This window comes from Melospiza georgiana, chromosome Z (genome assembly GCF_028018845.1).
Source record: "Melospiza georgiana isolate bMelGeo1 chromosome Z, bMelGeo1.pri, whole genome shotgun sequence".
Taxonomy (NCBI): Eukaryota; Metazoa; Chordata; class Aves; order Passeriformes; family Passerellidae; genus Melospiza; species Melospiza georgiana.
This window is the reverse complement of record NC_080465.1, coordinates 18,952,627-18,967,924: the sequence shown is the minus strand read 5'-3', so window position 1 is coordinate 18,967,924 and position 15,298 is coordinate 18,952,627. Positions and strand designations below refer to the sequence as shown.

Sequence of the window (15,298 nt, the reverse complement as noted above, 5' to 3'; positions counted from 1 at the left end):
GCTAGTGAGTCCTTGTGCTATTTCTTTTCTTCAGTGCTCTGAGGATCAAATAAGAGATTTTTCAAGGATTATTGATTTGTTTAATGCTGTTTTAATTTTCTTTAATTATCTTGCTTGAGTTTTATATCACATTTGCTGTGTTATGTCTGAATTTAACGTGTCTTTGGTTTTACAGTGCTGCACAGCTGTTGAGCTATCCGGGAAATAACAAGATCCCTTTGAACTACCATATAGTAGAGGTATGGATTGTAGAGATCACTTCTTTGGTGCTCCGTTATTTCATAAGTAACACGTCCCTGTTAGCTCCATTATAGGTTCTTTAAATTACAGTTTGATTTGGGAATGAGCCAGAATTTTGTTAAATTCAAACAGCAGCTTTTAAATGAGCAGGTTATGTACACTTCAGTGATAGTCTTCTGCTTTTGTTGTAATTTTAACTTGGTGCATTCAGTTTTAAACTAAAGTACAAAAGGAAACGTACACAAACTGAAATTCAAGGAACTCAGTTTAAACATAGGAAAAAGCTATTTTTAATGCTGAGGTGATTAAGCACTGGAAGAGTTGCAGAAGTTCAAAACCTAGCAGGACACAGCCCTAAGCAACCTGGTCTAAGTGACCCTTGCAGTATGCAGGGGGCTTTAGACTTGACGATATCCAGATAGACTCAGCCATTCTGCATGATTTTATGCTTTGATTGTCTAAACTATTTTGTCCTGCTAACCCTGAAAAGAACTTGTTGTGCAGTAGCAACATGTTTCCTCTGGGCCATTCTCCTTACTCTGGAGAATTCTGGATAGCTGTTACATTACCAGCAAAGCAGCACAGATCTTCTTTTACTGCCTTCATTGAAAAGTGTTTTCAAGTTGCAGAGCCATATTCGCTAATTTTCATCAAAAATTCAGAGGAATTAACAAAGTAAAGTAAAAGCAACTTGTTGTATAAAGGCTTTATGAAGAAGTAATTAGAAGTATGCTTTTTCAGTATGATGTCATAATTTTTAATTATGACAAGAAATAATCCCATGTAGAATATTGATCTTAAAGTAGGATTGAGAATTACTTTTGCCACCTAAATGCCAAATACTCTGATTGCTGTGAAATTGCATGAGTTTTGGTCACCTCTGTTTATTTTTTTACTCTTCAGAGTAAAGATTACACTTCAGAACATATTAAATTTATTACATTAAGCAGTGTTGAAATTAGGAATAATTTTATCCCTTAACATTTAAGTACATGCAGTGATTTTACATCCAGTATCTTGAAGTGCTGTAAAAAGCGATGAAAAAACTAAAAGTGTACAAATTCTGTGACTAACACTGTAAAAATTCCTTTTTTCCTTATGAAATTTCACTGAGTTCCAGAATCCAACTGATTGCCCAGTTGTTATTTCCTATCTTAAAAAATGGAGCTATTTTCTGCCCAACTGAGTTCTCCCTACCTTTTCGCCATATCTGTCTGAACAAAATGTCCAAATTGTGCTGACACAGGAAGGTTCCCCAGCATCTTAGTCTCTTCATGCTTTTGAGTCCTTCCTTAGAAAAACAAGTTCTAGCCAATGTGTTTTCATGTGATGTTTTTGAAATTTAGAAATGGATGTTGATTTCCTATACAAGTAAGACTTTTCTAAAAGAAGAAAGGCTCCTTTAAGCATTATTCAGAAATTTAAAGAGGAAACTGATCAACCATAATGAATCAAAGTTTCCCAGCTCCTTTGATGAAATTAATTTTAGTTGAGAGTGGAATACAAAATAAACAGAAACTCAAAGGTGGATGTTGTACAGTGATGATTTTTTTTCTAGCACTCAGAGGTTGACATGCTGTTATTATAGGCAAACTTTAAAACCACAAATGTTGACTGCAGGATTATTTTCATGTTTCCTAGAAGGGTTTTTCCAAGGGGTGGTGAGCATATGTATTTATTGTATGAAATGCTTGTTGTAAGTCTCAGTTTAAAGTTGTGACTTTATTTATATATGGTTTTGTATAGGAGAAAAGAGGACATAATTGAAAAGATAAAAATGTAGTTTTAATGCATATATTCTTTTCATATATTTAAGAAGAATGCTTAGGCTTCATTATTCACTACTCAACAAGATCAGATTATTTCTGCATTTCTCAGATCACTGCAGTGGGTCATGTTATAACTATGCCCATTTCTACACTTACATGCTATGTTTGTTAGACATAATAGAGTGTAGTGCTGGTGTTGTGTTAGCATGAACTGATAAGAGCAGTTAGAGTGGACTGTATTAGTAGAGTGTTGTGTTACAGCTGCCTCTTACTGGTTCTTTCTCTTTTTCCTGGAATGTGCATTTGATAGAAAAATATAGTCTTTTGGGATAGGTAATTATTTAAGATTGATGGCCACTATTGGGAAGCTGAGAGTTGTGCAGGACACATTGGACCGTGCTCTTATTCTGTGATTTCCTCTCCCACAGGTAATATTTGCAGAGTTATTTCAGCTGCCATCTCCACCACATATTGAAGTCATGTACACAACGCTGCTGATTGAGCTGTGCAAACTTCAGCCTGGCTCCTTACCACAAGTTGTATCCTTTCTGTGCTCCTGAGGAGCATTTATGAAATGAAGTATTTGTTTGTTATGTAGCTGATGGGATTGTAATAAATTCTATTAATACTTTAATATTATTTAATTATTAGTATTTTAATAACTACTATTAATAAATGATATTAATATTTCACAGTATCTGCAGGAAACTTTTCCTGTAACACTTGCATTGCTTGTTGCATTATGTGAATTCTGTCCTTCTGTGGAAGAAGCCTGCAGTCTTGTTGGCTAATGGCTAATGCCATAATGAAAGAAGAGGTTGGGATTACAGGGTGGAACTCACAATATTCTTTGCTTTTTCTACTGTGGATTTACCCGATTTTGGAGTAGGCTCAGGGAGCTTCCAATACAAAAAGTTGATGACATTCTACTAAAACTGGAAAGGAAAAACATCTGACTTACCTATTTCTTTTTTGTAAGCCTTAATAAGAAATTTAAGCTTGCACAAGCCACAGAGATGCTCTACATGCGTTTGGATACAATGAATACCACATGTGTGGACAGGTATGTGTGTTTTGGAGATGGTGGAAAATATTCCTTGATATCCAGTGTAGAAGAAAACAAAGAGGCTGTTGAAAGAGTAATCAGAAAGTAGCTTGTTAGAGCTACCTGATGTTATTCAAAATGTTCTGTGAGCTCTGGCTCTGAGTGATCTCCAGAGAAGGTGGAGGGTTTACTGCTTGCCTCTCCTCCCAGGAATGCCCCCTCGCAGGTGACAAGTCCAGCTGTCTGTGCAGGACAGTTAAGATCAGTGACAACTTTTCTGAGTTAAGAATTGTTCATGGTTGCACTGTAGCACTCTGCTGCACACTGTGCCTGCTCCCTAGCGGTTGGGGGCGTTACTTGGAAGAGAAGTTGATGGCATATGTGCCACCCAGAGGAGGAGAATAGTGGTGATTTCAGCCTTTCAGTTAAGTCTGCATTGAGTAGGAGGTGCTTAATGACTCATTGAAAATGTGAAAGTTGTGTATTCACAGTAATTTTACATTTTAATTGGTTGTTAAATACTTGGTCTTTTAATGTGAAATACTTGACAGGCTATTTGTCCATAAAACCTTTGTGACTCTCCAAACTGAGTCCTTTGTATCTCAGGTTTTACAACCTGTTTAATGCTGTAATAGCTTAAAGAGTTTAGGCTTATCTTGGAAGAGTAAAATGCATTTTTAAGAGAAGCTCAACGGAAAGTTTTTCTACATTTCTGACTTTTGAACAGAGCTTTTTTTTTTCTTTTAATTAAGATTTATTAACTGGTTTTCGCACCACTTGAGCAACTTTCAGTTCCGTTGGAGCTGGGAAGACTGGTAAGTTTCTATCCTTTGGATTCAAACCTGATATTGCTAAAACTTTAACATTTCAAACACATCCAGAAGGTGTCACAGTATGGTGGCCCTGTTAATGGCTTTCCTCTAGCTTATCAGAGACTTTTTGTTATCTGTCCACCAGCACTCAGTAGTAGATTATCTTGGTAATCTCTTTAATCACTGTATTTTCCCTGGTGAATTCAAGGCAGTGTATGCATTCCTTAAAGAAGGGAAGCAGAAATGTGATCCCTTTAATTTATCCTGTACTTTCTGTCCGTTGCTAGCAAACTTTCCAAAATGCCTCCACATACCTTTTCTTTACTTCAATGATTTGTGCTGACTCTGTATCCTGAATTCATTCTGTTGTTTTGCTCTCTGCCCTACCCTAAACCATTCATTATAACTTCTGTCCTTCAGACCTTGTGGTCTTTTTCCCACCTGCCAAATCCTAGTGCCTGAAGTTCCTTCAGAGTTTGCCCTGCCATCTGTTCCTACTGTGCCAGATTTTGAACCTGCATCTCTAGCAGGAGCTCCCTGGAGCTCCATTAATGTCTGCTCACAGGTTCCGTGAGATTTCTCTTCTGGGCACCCATGTAGCAAAGGAGATTCTCTTGAGGCCAAGTCCTCCATGGAGTAGTTTCCAGAGCCTGTGACTGTACCTGCTTTCTGTAGGTGATCTGCCTGAGAGTCCTTGTGGAGAGGGGTTCAGCCTTCCAATACAGTTCTGTGGCTTTGAGTTTCATGCACTGTCCTCTTGTAGAGTTGCATGCTTAGTGGCTATCCTGGCATGCATCCATGGTAGCTGACCAGGCAGTAGTCTTCAAAGAGTTAGTTTTAGTTAGCCTGGATGTTCCTTGATGGCAGTGCTTCTGTAAATCTCTCTCACAACAGACTTTTTTCACAAAGCTTGCAAGTGACTGTATTTCACACCTTTCTTTACCTGCAATGCATCTGAAATCAGCCAGAAGAGCTGAGGGAGAAACAGACTGTGAAATCACTCAAGGTTCTTTTCCTAAGGAAAGGGAAAGCCAGCTAACCATATCCACAAATTATTTTTAGTGTGGTGGGGGAAGGGAGATTACTTGAAAATTTATCACACAGAGATGAGCTGAAACTCCAGCTATGCTAATTGCCAGTAAGGAAGGAGTGATTAACTTACCTCCATGGCTTAAAGTGCCTACACTCCAATGGTCCGGCACCCCCATTGTCTTCAGACTGTAAGTGCTTTGTTCTATCAGACCAAGCCAAAATGACTAACAAAACAAAATGCTTTTGCTAAAACCATTGTATTTTGTCATTTGATAGGTCAGATTGTCTTACTCAGGACCTTGAAAAACCCAAACCCAAATTTGTGAGAGAGGTTTTGGAAAAGTGCATGCGGTAAGTATGATCTTTCCATAGTTGCATTCAAGGAAGAGTTTCATCTGAATACTGCCAGATTCCTCTTAACTTGACTCTTGTCTTGGGCACATCTATTCTTAAAACTAATTTTCAGTTAAAAGATGAGTCTGTTTGTATGATTTTTAATCTGGTTTACCTGCTGTAGGACACTGCCTTTAAAGAGAGGGAGGAACAGGTGATGCAGACAGTAGTGAGCTATCCATGCACACCGTAGTTACTTGAAGACATGCTTCACCATACACATGGGAAGAAAGATAACTTAGGCTATATTCGTGGAAACTGTTCAACATTCACAGAAATAGAGGGAACTGACCATTTATTGTACTAAAAACTGAGAACTTAGTCTTGATTTTTCTAGGTGCCTCTGATGTTCATTTACTTTAAATGAAGGAACAATTGTCTAAACAAACAAAATCTCCAAACTCAACAAGATTACATAATCAGTAGTTCTGATAAGTAGTCTGGGCTTAAAATTGTTGACATTAGAGTGGTGTAGAAGAGCAAAGTAGTTGAAAAAGGCTATGTTATTCAGCATCTTCTATGAAAACAATCAAGGTTTGGGTGAATTCTGTATCCAAAGTGTGAAAGCATTGTGCTGCACAACAAATGCATTTTTTTCTGTGGCAGTCTTCCATTTCACTGTAAACTCTGATAGCAAATTAAGTCTTTGTGAGAGTGAAATGAACCTGGAAAGTAAAATGAAGATGTCTGGTTCAATATTTTTCCTGCTTTGAGTACTGACATCTTACTAGCTTTCTGCACCACAGGTTTTTGCATAAAATTTCTTACCAGGCAGCCTTTTCACAAGGCAAATTAATTGTATGAAGATGAAACTCTAACATCACAGAGTTAAAATAGAAAGCATATTCTAATAAGTTTGGTTTATTCAGCTCTTACTACCCAGCAGAATTACCATTCTGTTGTATAGGAACCCTGAATCTTGTTCTATGGACATTATATACAGAAAAACATTATAAAGAACTCATTAGCTGTGGTATTATTCCTTTTTTAATTCAACTGCTGTGGAACTTGTTATTTCCAGACTCTCCTACCATCAGCGAATAATAGACATTGTTCCTGCAAGTTTTTCTGTCCTCAGCCCTGCTAATCCAGTGTGCATTTACAAATACGGAGATGAGAGCAATAGTAAGTATTAAAATTACTAGTGGTCAAGTTGAAGAAGTGTTTCAGAGCAAGGGAACACACTAAACTGACTGTAATATGAGTTGTCTTGATAAAAAAGAATACAGATCAAATATACATGATTTTTGTATGGGTAAATATGCTTCATGTGAGCAATTAATATGTATTAAGCCGGGATCTCACTAATAACTTATGAAGCAAAGAAAATCCAGATACATCAAGACACTATTGCTGATATGGCTGTGGTGTTGTGCAGTATTATTTGCCAGAGTCTAAAATTAGACAATTCATCTATTTCACCTGTTAGAGCACAATACTATGGAAATCAGCATCTGAAGTGATAATGAGAAATTATTTTTTGAACTTCATGGAGCACTAGAATATTTTACCTGTAAACATGATTTAATGAGCATACAGAAGGAACTGATACCATAGAGACTGAAGTAGAGAGGGACCTTATTATTCCTTTTATTGCTCAGTGTAAATACAGTCCTAAGCATAAAAGTGTCATCATCAAAGATATAGTGAGGAAAAACAAGGAAATATTGTATTTTTAGAAACCTGGTGGAAACTGAAGTAGAGCTCTAGTGAGGAACGTGATTGCCGGAGCTCACATCTAAAAGTTCTACTCCAAATTTTGAATTTAACATGAAGACCAGAAAATGGGTTGGTAAATTTTATGGCATATTGAGGTTGACAGTGATATTAGAAACACCAAGCTTTAGGTGTAGCTGGGAAGGGTACTTGTTTCTCTGAGGGGCAGAACTGATGTTAAAAGTGCTTACTTGCCTTTCCACGTTTTTGACCTTTTTTTGTTTTTTGTTCAGGGTCTCTTCCTGGATATACCGTGGCACTCTGTTTAACAATCGCAATTAAAAATAAGGCCAGCAATGATGAAATCTTCAGCATTTTAAAAGATGTACCTAATCCAAACCAGGATGATGATGATGGTAAGATACAAACTGTCATTTATTCTGTGTGTAGACTGATCTGCCATGCTTTGGAGCTGAATGTGTTGGTTCACAGACCTGTATGCTTTTTCTTCTAGTTGGTTTCAGTTAAGCAGTAAATACACCACTGCTAGTTTTTTTCTGTGAACATCTTACCTGCAGAGGCCTGCTTGTTTTTCCTAATAGAGATAACCTGGTGCTTGAGGTGTGTTTTCTTGCAATTATTGATGGAATAAAAGAATTTAACATCCTCTTTGCTTTCAGTGGCAGAGGGCAGTTCTGAAATTCAGGGTTTCTGCCCTAAGAGCTTCCCTCCCTTCAGGGCAGTCCCCCAACACATTAGACAGCAAGCCTGCTGGCTGGCATGTTCCACAGATGAAAACTTACAGTGGGACTACTCACATTCCTCTAAGCCTTGCAGCTGCAGGCAGCACTCATTCCTAAAGCCTGAGTGATTTATGGAGTGAGGGGTGTGAGGGGCAGTTAGAAGTGATCTAAACAATGGCGAATACTTCATTATTTTTGCAGTATTTGCAAGGGTTCAGCTGCAAGGCAGAGAGCAACCATGGTCTGGTGGATTTTTTTCCCTGGGATCCACTATCATGTTTCCTGATCTGCTTTGGCATTACCCACTAGTTAATGCTCTTCCTTCTGCCCTTGTTCAGCTTCAGGAGGGCACCTGACACCAGTCACTATAATGGCCATATTTGCTGTATGTGCCTGGTGCACCCCTCTCCTATATCCTAAATGGTAGGCCTCTGTATGTTAGTGATCCTTACCTTCTCCCTCGTCACCCATGCCCCCATCTTTATGGCTTTCCAAGGACCTCATCTTGGTGCACAGCTGCAGTGTTTCCTTTGCTGACTTTCTGTGCTGCCATCAGTGCTGTCACATGTTAGTGGGGTGGCTGTGTGTCTGACAGAAGTTCGTGTTGGTGACAAAGGTTTCTGCACATCTTCTCCATGGCAAAATTGGAGCGTGAAACTGCACATTTTGTGGGAGTCTTTACTAGGTCCTTGCTCAGTCCTGCAAAACTCTGTGTATGGAACTCATGTGAAATGAGCTAAAACCATAAGTTATCTCTACAGCTGTATGAGTAGCTTACATGCTTTACTTGAAGTATTTAATAGTTTCAACTTCAAATAACTTGCAGGTGAAGGATTTACTTTCAACCCTCTGAAAATAGAAGTCTTTGTTCAGACTCTGCTCCATCTAGCTGCAAAGTCTTTCAGCCACTCCTTCAGCGCCCTGGCAAAGTAAGTATATCATCTGCATTATTTTGGGGCTCACAGAACAGTTTAATTCTGACAGTGAAATGCATGATAAAAGAAGGGGAATGCCAGTTTCAGCATTGTTCGTACTCCACAAAGCAATATGACTAGGAGAGCTAATGACATGTTTACTGAAGGAATGATAGTGTAAATCCTACATTATACATATAGATGTATTATGCATTAGGAATGGAATTAACAGAAATGTATACGTTCCAGTCATGTGATATGAATGAGACAGGTTTGGAAAATTACTTCATTTTTGTATTGCTTATTTGCTGATTATGGCAAAGAAAAAGGGATTTCCTTACATTTCAATGACTGGGTAGCTGCCATCACAATATCTTGTACTATGAATATTAATCTAGGACAATTATATTTGTGTAAAAAAAAAAGGAAAGCAAAAGAAAACATGAAACTTCAAAATAGTCTGCTGTTCATTTCTTCTGTCTACGAAAGCAGAGTAAAATCCATACTAAAAGAGTTTAGAATTCATCCCTTAAAGATATGCTGGAACTGCAAAGAATTTACTGCACCATTTTTAGCAAAATTAGAGTAATGTTTTTAATCCTTTGTGGTGTGGAGTTGATATTAAGGGATTTGTTACATGAAAGGTAGTCACTTGCATGACTTAATGAGTTATTTTTCTATCTGGCCCTAAAGACAGATAAAACTACTACAAAAACGCGCACCTGGAAGCTCTACAGAGGCAATGTTGATAAGAAGCTGCAGGTAGTAACCTGCAGTCAGGAGTAAAAAAGGCAGGGTGATTCAAATGCTTAGACCACGGTATTTTTTCTGCTGCACAACAGCAGTGGCAGCCAAGAGATCAAGAAGAGCCTCTTATGCTTTATAGTTATATTACAATAAGCTGGGCAATGAATGCAGTGTAGCAGTCAGAGTAACTGCTAAAATAGGTGCTTTTAGCAGCCTCTCCTTGGAAAAGAGGCACTTAGGATAAGTGTCTGAAGTTAGAGAAATACGTTAAGAGGAAGGTCTAAGGCTAAAAAGGCAGCAAATTTTGGTTCAGCTGTGTATAGATAAGCACATGAAGCAGAAAAGCGCCTCCTGCTTCTGAGAGCCTGAGAATGTAGCCTAGCTTCAGGAAGCAGGTTCACCACTAGCATGTAAGTTGCTGTTAGGAGGTGTCATTTCTTTGTAGACTATTTTAGCTCAGGATGGTAATATTTTCCAGGGAACAGTTGTCTAAGAAATCTGTAGATAGTAACGTAATTTTCTTTTAGCCAGTGTAAACCACTTGCCTTATATCTGCTGCTCTTTTGACCTGGTCCCATCCTATCCATTGACTAATTACTTCTTTTAAAAGGTTTCATGAAGTCTTCAAAACACTTGCTGAAAGTGATGAGGGGAAGCTTCATGTTCTGAGAGTTGTGTATGAGGTTTGGAAGAATCATCCACAGGTAAGATCCTGAAATGTCAAGGAACTTTGTGAGTAACTTTTGCTGAAACCATGGCTTTGTTCAAAGTTTGAAAGCAACATAAATACATAAATTTAAACAAGATGTAGATCTCATTTCTAAAACAGGCCACAATCCTAGAAATGTGGAAGCCTAGAGATTTTAGGGCTTTTTTTTAAACCCCCCACAACAACTGCTAGTGGAAGCTGTCCAGTTATTACACAGAGCTCATGCTGGAGTCACTGTTGTGTGTGGGCAGGGTGAGTAGAGCTGCAGTAGTGGCTGTTCAGAACAGGATCAGTCTGATAGTGCTGGGAAAATGTTCACTCTCGAGCCAGAGGAGTTAACACCCTAAAAGACCTACAAAAGATGTCTCGGTTGTTTAAGCTGTTCTGTTTCTTCTCTGCAATTGTGTTTAACATCAGCTGTCATTCTATGAATAGAAATCAATGAGGAACTTGGGCTGACTTTGCCTGCATTAGTTACTTCATGTATTCCTTGCCAGTTTGTTTGTGTTGCTGGAAAGTGAACTGTGCCTCGCAGTTGCCCAGGCAAGACTATAAGAAGTGATGCCACTGAGAACCAGGAGTAATTCTTGCATCTGCTACTAGACCTGTGGTCCATTCTCTAGTGGAAAAAATGAGCACCTAGAAGATACCAGTGCAAGCTGTTACATCTCTTAAAAACATCATAAAATGAGGGTTTAAAAAAATATATATTTAACTTCTTACCCAGTTTACTGACCTTGCAAATGTGACATTTACAGTCTGACCTACTTTTTGCTGCCATTTTACTGGATCAGAAGAAATTTCATAACTGCAATGTAATACCTGAATCAGCTTCCTCTTCATTCCTTTGTATCACAGCATTACCAAACTTAGATGGAGGTTTCAAATCCAAACTAGATAGTCATGTTACATTTTTATTAATAAATCAAGATCCCTTTAAAAAATCTCATGTACAAAACTTAGAAAGGTCTGCTATTTGCTCTTTTACTTAATCATGGAACTTTTCTTCTCTTGCTTCTACTGTAGTTCAGTGGTATTTGCTTCTGATCAGGAACTTTTTTCTTACTCCCAAGTCCTCAGCATGGAAGGAATGGTGCCTTCAGAGCAGGACACTTGTCCAGAGTCTGTTTTCAGGATGTACACCCTACTCCCATGTCTGTGGGAACATCCTTTGATTTGGTTCAGACCAACAATGCTTATATGGCTTAAAGCACTAATGAGTGGTCTGTGCTGCAGGTAGTGACTTAATAGCAGGAGCCAATAGTCTCTGGATTTAAAAGCAAGCTAGTGGTGGTGACTTCACAAAGAGAAACTCTAACATTGAGGTTAAATATTTTCTTCAAGTCCTAGATGTGTGTTTTTTGGAAGACTGGGCTAAGTAATCAGAAATCCTTCCTGGCAATGCAGAAAGACAAATAGAGCATAGGATACTATCCTGGGACTTGAAAGTTGAGTGCTGAGTCCTCTGTATGATTCATTCAGTTATTTTAATTTTCCTTCCTTATAAGGAGCTTTGTTACACTTCCTCATTTGACAACGGGTGGTTGTAAGGATAAATACAGTGCAGGCTGCGGTTCTTAGATACTGTGGCATTCAATCACATGAGTAACTAAGATAAGCCCCTTTTTCTGAACAGCTTGCATCTTCTTTAGTCAGTAACTCTTCTTTGCAGTTGCCTGCTAGGTGGCTTGCAACTCCCTCAGAATCATGGCAGTGCCTGTAGCAAGTAAACCTTTCCAGTGGCTCCACGATGCTTGTTCGTTCTGTCCTGAAGTTAATGTGCCCTGTCGAGAACAGCTTACTGTCATGTCTGAGGGCTGTTGCAGTTCAAGGAGAGTAGCCTAACAGCAGCTCCTTCATTATGGTGATCTGACAGGTGTATGTACTCTGGTTGGAGTACTTTGATGTCAAATACTAGTGCTCATGTCTCTCAAGGCCTCAGTTCCAGCTCTGATTTTTGTATTTTTTGCTTTTGTATGGGAGTATGTATGCTAATAAGGAGTGATACTTTCAGAAGTAGGTAAGGTTGTTAAGAGAGTTAAAATGCCGTATGTAATTGATACAGATCCTCTCATTTGAAATATTTTAAGCTAGACTACCCAGTTTGTTAAAGTATTTGAAATTACTCAGTAATACCACTCGATGTATTGTTGCATCGAATCATCTCTGGTTTTATCTGAGGATGGAATGTTTTACATATATTTTGTATGTATTGTCTTTCACAAAATACAGATGATTGCTGTGCTTGTGGACAAGATGATTCGGACACAAATTGTTGACTGTGCTGCAGTAGCAAACTGGATCTTTTCTTCAGAGCTGGCACATGATTTTACCAGGTAACAAGAACTTGGTTTGGGTTGTTATTTGTCTTTGATTTGCTATTTTAACTCTCCAGTACATAGTACAATCTTTGAAAACTCAGTAGTGGAATAAGGTACAATTGGGCTTTTGCCCTTTCTACAAAATACATACTTAAACACTTTTCTTTCTGAATTGGGGTATGAATGTTGACATGAAGTGCAAGATTGCTGCTAGCGTGTAATTTTGCTAGCAGTGTCTAAGCCTGCTGAAGTGGAGCTGTTGCTAGACAGTCTGTTGCTGTGTGTCGTATTGCTGCTGGCTGGGCACGTCCTGGCCCTTGGGGCGGGATGTAACTTGTGCCGCCACAGGTGCACTGCAAACTGAGATCAGAACTGTTAGATCTGAGGAGTCAAGTTTGGTGTTAATACTCTTGCAGTGTGTACATGAAATAAAATTCTGACTCTGAAGTGTACTGCAACAAATAGGCAAGAACTGATGGCTAAGATTTCTTGCATTACAAGTATGCTTTCCTGTATGCTGAGTGTTCATTCACTCTGGTAGATAGATGTCTCCTTAAATGATATGTAGATTTTCTAATTCTCCCACTTATATTTTTCTGGTAAAAAATGACATTTAATTTCCTATTTTCAAGCAGTGTGTAATGTGGTGTTTTGAGCTGTGTGTCTTTCCTAGGTTTTATATCTGGGAGATCTTACATTCCACAATTCGTAAGATGAATAAGCATGTCCTGAAGATTCATAAAGAACTGGAGGAGACCAAAGCAAGATTGGCCAGGCAGCACAAAAGAGTGAGTAATCTGTTTGTAAATCTTAAACCAAGTTATTTAAGCCTGCATGCTGATCTACAGACACTCAGTTAGTTTTGGGAAGGACTGAATATGTATGGTTGTTCAGGAAGTATGTCTGCAGAGGTGTGGTCAGCTGTAGCACTGAGACATCAAAAATCAGATGCATGTTCTTGGTCCTGGATGTAATTTAAGAATTCAGTAAAATCTTTTAAAGGCGTGTATACGTATTTGGTCTGTTCAAGTTCTCTCTCACAAGTTTCTCTTCCAATATAAACTTCCACTTGCCTTTTAATCTGGATTCCAATTACCTTATTAGAGAACAGTAAGAACAGTTACAAATTATTCATAGTAAATTCTATAAAAGAATGCTCTTGTGGCTTCCATGCAGAAGTGCACAGAAACAGCTATTTGCAATTGAGAAGTTGGCTGTTACTGTTCTTCTGATGGATGCTGCTGGATCCTGACACTGGCACGGCACTTCCTTCTTCCAACTTATTTTCCTGAATATGGTTGCATGTTCTTGCATTATTAAATACAGCAAACTGTTGAGGAACCAGCTGCTGTTGTGTTCTGTTGTCTCAAGTGGGCCAGTAAAAGGGAGTGAGTGTCTTCATCTGTGGCAGCTGGAAAAGATAGGGCCTGAGGAAGCTTGCCTGAATGCAGGACTTAGTTATGACAGAATTAAGTCAGGATATAAATATGCTGAATTGCAGAAAGCAAGAGAGAATTTCTGTGTTTCTTTGAGGTCTGTAAGTGTGTTTACCTGCAGAAAACCCTTAGCTAGCTCCAAAATTATGAATGAGGTTAATGTCAAAATGTGACACAGAGCTTGCTGATGTTTTTTGAAGAAAGCTCTCAAGTCAGTCATTTGTCCAGAAACTTCTGTTGAGAGATCACTATTAACTCCCAGCTTGCCAATGTTGGTTCTTCCTAGTGCCTTCATCTTGTTTTCTTCACTCACAGCAACAGCCATCCTGGTTGCCTCCTTAGTCTACATTGATGAGCAGTTAATAAATGCCTGTGATTATGGAAGATTTAGGTGCAGTCATTGATCTTACTGTGAGGCAAAGAGCTTCTCTGGCATCTCTGAATATATCAGTGTTTTAATTTCTGTCCTTGTCTCTTGCTGCAGCTCTTTATTACTTAGTACTTTAAATGAGTATTGTGCCAGGAAGAAACATTTGTATGCAACAGTGAGTAGTTCTGCAGGCTGTTGCTCTGCTGCATGACCATTCCTTTTAGAGGAAGTTTTCATTTCCCCAGCATGAAGAGTGTTCCCTTACCATGGAATGAGTCCAACGCTTACATGATTTATCTGGTCCTTCAGTGTTTTGAGTTCAGGAAACCTCTATAGATGGGAAAAAGGCAAGTTCCTATAGAGATAAAATTAAATTCTCATTTGTTCTGGTAAGTTTTTAGTTTTTATACTGATTCAGAGCTGTACCTGCCTTTTGGTTATGAACTTCATTCCCTATGCTGTAGGTGAGTTAACGCGTTTATCCCAAGTTACACATGCTTCTTTTACAGATATTTAAAGTTTTGAGCTGATGATTTATGGATGTCTTTGCACAGAAACAACTATATGATACTAAAGCAGTGTCTTGTGTTTGAATTTACCATAATCCATCAGATCCTATCTTTCCTCCTCTATGCCTTGTAGTCTTGTTTAAGACTTAGTCACCTGAGCTGGTTCTTAGGTGTATTTTGTGGGTGGTGTTGTGTTGTTTTTGATGCAGTGAAGCATGTCATGGTCCTAGTTAGTAGATCTGTTTCTGTGCTGACCTTTTCTAGTCTTGAGAGTAACCTTTCTGATCATGAATACAGGGAGTATCCACTTCATAACAGTGGCTGCAGTCTTCAGCCTTCCTGTTGTGCTAACTAGCTGGATTCATCCGAGTTCTTGCACCAAGTGCAGGAGAGAATTCGCACCAGGTGCATTATTTTTTAAAACCCTGAGATTTCAGAACTCTTTAGTTAATTACCTGTCTTGCTGCAGTAAATACAATTTGAAAAAATCTATGCCAGATTGTTTTTAAAAACAAAGTTGTTTGTTACTATGTAATGATAAAATTAGCAAGCATATTGCCTTTCACTGTTTCCCTTAAATAAACTGTGAAATCACAGATTGG

At 38.5% G+C, this 15,298-nt stretch overlaps 1 protein-coding gene across 1 annotated transcript in view; it reads left to right on the top strand.

Annotated features, from left to right (window-relative positions):
* The window catches only part of NCBP1 (nuclear cap binding protein subunit 1), a 29,588-nt gene that overhangs the window by 7,355 nt on the left and 6,935 nt on the right, over positions 1-15,298 (top strand). Inside the window, exons 10-20 of the mRNA XM_058044229.1 lie at positions 176-239; positions 2,438-2,548; positions 3,008-3,072; positions 3,807-3,869; positions 5,175-5,249; positions 6,313-6,416; positions 7,241-7,363; positions 8,517-8,619; positions 9,962-10,055; positions 12,293-12,396; positions 13,055-13,169. Coding sequence (XP_057900212.1) covers positions 176-239; positions 2,438-2,548; positions 3,008-3,072; positions 3,807-3,869; positions 5,175-5,249; positions 6,313-6,416; positions 7,241-7,363; positions 8,517-8,619; positions 9,962-10,055; positions 12,293-12,396; positions 13,055-13,169 — 1,021 coding nt within the window. The remainder of the gene's footprint in view (positions 1-175; positions 240-2,437; positions 2,549-3,007; positions 3,073-3,806; positions 3,870-5,174; positions 5,250-6,312; positions 6,417-7,240; positions 7,364-8,516; positions 8,620-9,961; positions 10,056-12,292; positions 12,397-13,054; positions 13,170-15,298) is intronic.